The sequence below is a fragment of the Panthera tigris genome, chromosome B3 (genome assembly GCF_018350195.1).
Source record: "Panthera tigris isolate Pti1 chromosome B3, P.tigris_Pti1_mat1.1, whole genome shotgun sequence".
Taxonomy (NCBI): Eukaryota; Metazoa; Chordata; class Mammalia; order Carnivora; family Felidae; genus Panthera; species Panthera tigris.
Window position 1 is genome coordinate 60,550,908 of NC_056665.1, and position 6,000 is coordinate 60,556,907.

Genomic DNA, 6,000 nt, shown 5'->3' on the forward strand with positions numbered 1-6,000 from the left:
ATCAGCATTTCTTAGAATTGTTAGAAACAGCCCCTTCAGTATTACAGAGAGCTCTTAGTCTTTTTAAATAAGTAGACTAAGGAACTCATTCTGTGATGGCAAGGTAAAAAAATAAGTGTGGTGTAAACTGAATTTTATGATAAGTTGTCTGTCAATTTTTGCTAACCTTTTCCTTATCTCTCTTAACGATACAGCTATCTTAGTGCTTTGCCTTCTCAATATCACACAGTGTCAAGACTTTCCAGGCTTTTCAAGGCTCCTCATGATATTGTTAATTAATGTGGGTGCCTCTGGCTTTGTTACATTTTCTAGCTAAGAATAAAGCCTAAGGGGATTGCTTTTTTTTTTGCCCAAAACTTATAGGATAAAAGTGAGGGGCTTTCTAATCGCAGTTGCATGCTTCCTGTACACTTTTTAACTTTCCTTTTTGTTCTCTTTCCAGTGGCATGGTTGCTCTCTGATATTTGGCGTTGTGGATCATTTAAAACAACATTTGCTCACTGACCATACGAATCCAAACTTTCAAACTCTGAAATGTCGCTGGAAGAACTGTGATGCCTTTTTCACTGCTAGGAAAGGGTCTAAACAGGTACCTGAGTGGGACTTGAGGCCGACCTGGGGTCTATTCGACTGCTCAGAGCAGGCAAACCTTTTTTGCTTTATTAGAATGTTGAGAATTGGAATAAATAGGGAGAGATTTTCCTTTTTATTATTATTATTCAGAGATTTGAGGAATAGCTTAATGAGGTTTCAGATGATGAATTAGGTAGTTTTTTGGTTTTTTGTTTTTTTTAATTTTTTTTTTAACGTTTATTTATTTTGAGACAGAGAGAGACAGAGCATGAACAGGGGAGGGGCATAGAGAGAGGGAGACACAGAATCTGAAACAGGCTCGGGGCTCTGAGCTGTCAGCACAGAGCCCGACACGGGGCTCGAACTCACGGACCGTGAGATCATGACCTGAGCCGAAGTCGGACACTTAACCGACGGAGCCACCCAGGCGCCCCGAATTAGGTAGTTTTTGAGAAAGAGCCCAAAGAGAATGTTTTCAAATGTTCCAAATCCAATAACTGAACCTAGAGGTTTGTTACAGTGCTCTTGTATAAGATAAGAACTCATCTTGAAGTGCATATTTTCATGTAAGTTAGCAAAGTGCTGGGTCCTAGGTACCTTTAATGTGTGGATCTTAGAATGTGCCCATGAAGCTCTCCTTGGCTTTAACTGTCTCTTGTCTTACTATCAACTTTTCTCTCATGGGCTCTTTCCCCTTTATTCCTAGGATGCTGCAGGACACATTGAACGACATGCTGAGGATGACAGCAAAATTGATTCATGAAGCTTTTTGCCTCCCATGTTGGGAAGTTATTAATTGAACTAATTTCACATCGGCCCCTCACAGAGGCCACAATCTTCCCTTCCCCAGAGAAGCAGGGAAGGAGAAAGTTGTTACCAGCCAGGCTTACCACTAACATAAGTCTGGGCAGCTCTATGGGATGATAGTTACACTTTAAGTTCTTACTGGAGGTTTGTCCAATTTAAACAGATTTTAGGGAACCATACTTCTCTGAGACAGCATGGAATATAGTCATCTATGCTACTAGTATTCTCCAGATGTTTATTAAAAATACAGATCTTAATTGGCTACTCAGTTTGACCCATATGATTAATATGTAGTCGTTTCTTGATTTCAGTTTGCAAGTTTTAGTTTACGTTCTTATGATGGTTTAAACCCATAGTCCGGCTTTTTAAGTACAAGTTTGTTCAAATGCTAGATTTTTAGGATCAGTTTTAATTTTTTTAGTTCTAATAACTGGGTATTTAAAGTAGAAGCAACTAGTTTCCTTTCTTAACGATTATGTGCAGTGTGTTTCAATATCCTCTTGCTTTGTAGATGGACAGAGCTAGCTTTAAATCTCAAAGGGACACACAGTAGATTATTAACGGCTAGAGCGACTGCTCTGCTGATATTTTAGGAACTCAGCAGATCACATAATGACAAGTCCTCACAGACAGCACTTCCTTTCGAACCTCTGTTCAAGTTGTGATAAGAGTACTCAGTTCAAGATAGTGCACAGACCCAACGTCTACCTTGGAATTTTGCTGTTAGACCCAGGCACTCACTGCTGCGGGTATTGTCAGGCTGTTTGAACTGGAGGTGTAGATCTCCTTTTCCAGTTTTTGACTCGCCAGTCCTGCTGTGGGTTTGCAGCCTTTTAGTTTGCTCCATTACAAATCCCTTTCTCCTCCACTATCTAGCTGTGCCCAGACTGTTGGCAGCCATCAAATGCTTCCTCTGGGCCCCTGGGGTGCTTTCCACCCACCTGCAGCACTCAAGAAGGGGGAGTTAGGATAAAGCATCTGAATACAGTCTTGAGAGGCTCAAGCAGGCTTCTTAGAGACTTATTTCTGAACTGGTGTCTTGCCATCACCTTCCCTGTAGCTGGCCAAGAAGAGTGGAGCATGGTGAGGGTGAAGACGCTACTTGTCCACTGAGAGCAGACAAATTAACAAAGCCTAGTGAGACTGCTTTGTTTCTGGATTTTCTCTGGACTCTTGAGAGAAGCTATAGAAGTGTTGCTTTCTAGCCTTTTGTTTCTGGATTCTCAGAACTCTGAAAGATTCTTCAGAGTGGTAGAAGGGAGAAGAGCTCAGTGCCACATACCAGGCTTCGGGATGTGACACCTGCTGTTTTCTAGGATCGCGTAGCGTGCAGGTTTATCTCCACCCCTTTTAGTGCACACACACACCTACTCACATGTCTTCACTCAGGCTCTAGGGCTGGGGGACTTCATGAAGCATTCATGGAGAGGTTTCAAGAGGGTATGAAATTGTATGCAAGTATGTGTTCTTTTTTTCCAGGAAGAGCTCCAGGGGTTCTTACTGGATCCAAAAAAAAAAAAAAAAAAAAAAGCTAATCTAAGAGCTGCTAAATAACGAATGGCCCCAAAAGCTGTTTACTTCTATCCTTGTGAATAGGAAGACTTTTTGACCAGACTATTGATGTTTGCATGATACCTGAGAGAGAAAGGAGAAGATTCTCTTGCATAAAATGTATTTGTGCCGTTTCTGTATGCGATTAAGAAGCTTTCTTACCTCTCCTCCTCATTTCTTGTACGGATGAGCAGGGAAGCCAGGCTGTCATGTGGGTTTGGGAAGGGTGATTTCCCAGGAAAGCTGTCAGAAATTATTACTACTCCTGGCATTTTATTCAGGGCTGTCGTGAAGCTGCATTTCTGTGTTGATTGGTCAGTGTGTTAAGACAGTCTTGCATACTCTGTTACACATAGGTGCTCTTCTGTCCTGCCTGAGGACATGTCTGAAAAGATGAGCGTGGTGGAGCCTTTGGACAGCAGGAAGGGGATATGTGAGGTGTTGGGCAATCGTGGGGAACCTTTGAAGGTATGATAGAATGAGTAACAACTGATTTGGGTTTAATTTTGGTAGAATTGTGCATAGTCTATCTGCCTTTGTGTGTGCAGGGTGAATGTTCCTTGGACGTGTGTATGCGTGTGGGCACCTATACCTGTAATGCTTTTCCTCATTTCACACACACACACAATTTGAGGCCATGGTAATGTCTTTGTTTCAAGAATGTGTGAAATTCTTTTATTGCAGGTTAGTGTGTTATCCTAAGTGCACTATTTGAGCCCTCTGTTTAGAAATAAAGGCACCATAAGCATCTTGGCTGCTTATGGTTGTGTTATTACTTTTAGGGGTCTTGAAAGTTATGCAGAACTTTGACTATTTTTTGTCTTTTACAGTGTCTTAACTGATGCTAGCCCTCTGTCTTCACTTAGAGAAGAGGGGTGGCTCAGGTTTTTGCCTTGACTTGGTGTTTAGTGCTTGATGAAGGAAGGTGTTAACATGACCTGACAAAACCCAACTCATTTCTTGTAAGGAGTTGGAGGCCATTTTTAGAATGTTATCTTTAATTGCCTGTGCCTACTTCTAACGGCTAGAAGCCAAGAAAACTGTGGTTATGAGTCCTTTTGTGTGCTTATGCTAGCGTTTTAATGGCAGTTTGTTATGACAAGCTATCAGTCACTTCAAGTTTTATCCCAGAGTTTTTAATCAGGTTCAAAACTTATTTTGGCGCTCCTCTACTCAGTTAGAAAGCAGTTAAGCACCTAAGAGCAAAGAATTATCTCCATCTGATGTTACTTGAAACTGAGGAAACGCCATTGCTACTACAGTCCTACTTTTGTGGGGAAAATATTTTTCTGCCTCAGAAGTGAGCAGTTGAGTGTTTAGCTCCTGACCTTCCTGTAATTTATAGGCAATATTATCGCTGTTCACGTGATTGTTTGTCTAACAGAGGGGGCTTTTTGTTTTTGTTTTGGGATATTGTATACAGTAGACAACTTTAGTGAGTAGGTATGTGGACAATGTGATGGGAGTAGGTATACAACACTTTGTCGAATGGTACAGTATATTTTATGGAAAAGAATTCATCGGAGGGGAGATCAAAGTATTTTGTGAAGTGGGATTTAAACAGCACATATCCTCTTGGTTTGCTCAAATCACTATGATTTGTATGCGCACACTTAAAAATTTTGTTTCTGCTACCAAAAGGAGACCTCCTAAAACTGTTATATACAAAGGCCATGCCTGCCACATGGGTAAAATTGTGATTTCATCCCTGCCCCAAATGAGCGCGATTTTCAGGATTTCAGAGAAGCCGTCTAATGGATATGATAGAAGCCATGATGGAGGTGGTTTGGGTTGTATGAGTTCCACATGCAAGTGGATGTGAAATCTTGGTGTAAACCAAACATAGTGCTTACCAGACAATAACCTCTAACCTCACCTCCAGCCCCCAAGTCTGTGGCCCTGCTGGGTCACATGACAGCTGACTCCTAGATTTGCCCTAAATTCAAGGCCGTAGCCCAGTTGAATCAGTGGGGGAGGAAGTTAAGGAGGAAAGGCTGTTGAAGATCTTTCTCCTGCTTAAGAGAAATATATGCCCTAGAGCTGCTCCAGTACCCTTGGTCTCTGAATTTTTTTATATATTGAATATGGATTAGAAGAATGAAATCAGATGACATTTGACTGCAAAAATGTTTATAAGCAAATAGCTTAGCCTTCTTACATTTTGGTATAAAGCTGTGAACTTCATAACTTTGTAAAGCAAGATATAAAGCAAATACAAGAGGAAAATAAAGTACTTTTACTAATTGTTTACTTTTGCTACCTTATCTGGATATTAATAGCCCACCCTTTCTTTTCCATGTTGGAATAGACAGTAAGAAGAAAACTGGGTGGGAAACACAAGATGGTTATAGATACGCCACAGACCACGATCCAGATAAGTTTGGCAAACAGCTACATTTATGGATTTGTCCAAGGTCGTAAAACAGGTTAGTTAATGGAAGAGCAAGATTAAAACTACATCTCTGGGGTTCGAGATGGCTGTGTAGAAGACCCTGAGTTCACCTCCTCCCAGGTATAACAATACATTTACAGCTATAGAGGGAATAATTTCCCTCTGTAAAGGACCTGAGGACTAGATTAACAGCACCTCCAAAAGGAAAGATACAAGAGATACATTGAGACAGGTAGGAGAGGCAGAAGCTCATTCACCCTCTGGATCCTACCTGAGGTACAGCCACCCACTATTTGGAAGGGATCCGAAAAATAGAGCTTTCCCTTGAGGAGTGAAGGGAGTATGCCCCACTTTAGGCACCCAGACCCTCGTGTCTGGCACCAGAAAGACAGACTCTCAAAACACCTGATGTTGAAAATCAACAGGGATTATGTCCAGGGAGACTATAGAACTGTAGGGAACAAAGAATCTACTGTTAAAGGGCTCACATGCCCACCCACTCATCCTGAGATCCAGTGCAAAAATAATTTGAAAAGTGCCTAGACTCTGACAGAGGGAGAGACCCACTTGCTAATCCTGAAGTGGCAAACAGGCAAGAACCTGCAGTGACTTTCTCTGGGGATGGAAGCACTGGCTGGTGCCAGTTTTGCAATCTTCTAACCAGCTGGTTACAGAGC

The 6,000-nt window shown here is 41.6% G+C and overlaps 1 protein-coding gene across 7 annotated transcripts in view; it reads left to right on the plus strand.

Annotated features, from left to right (window-relative positions):
• Window positions 1–5,181, plus strand: part of ZNF106 (zinc finger protein 106) — a 61,705-nt gene extending 56,524 nt beyond the window's left edge. For all 7 annotated transcript variants that reach the window (XM_042989052.1, XM_007081705.2, XM_042989054.1 and 4 more), the window contains 2 exons: window positions 443–589; window positions 1,280–5,181. In XM_042989052.1, the coding sequence (XP_042844986.1) occupies window positions 443–589; window positions 1,280–1,336 (204 nt within the window). In that variant the 3' untranslated portion in view covers window positions 1,337–5,181. The remainder of the gene's footprint in view (window positions 1–442; window positions 590–1,279) is intronic.
• Window positions 5,182–6,000: the final 819 nt, after the last annotated feature.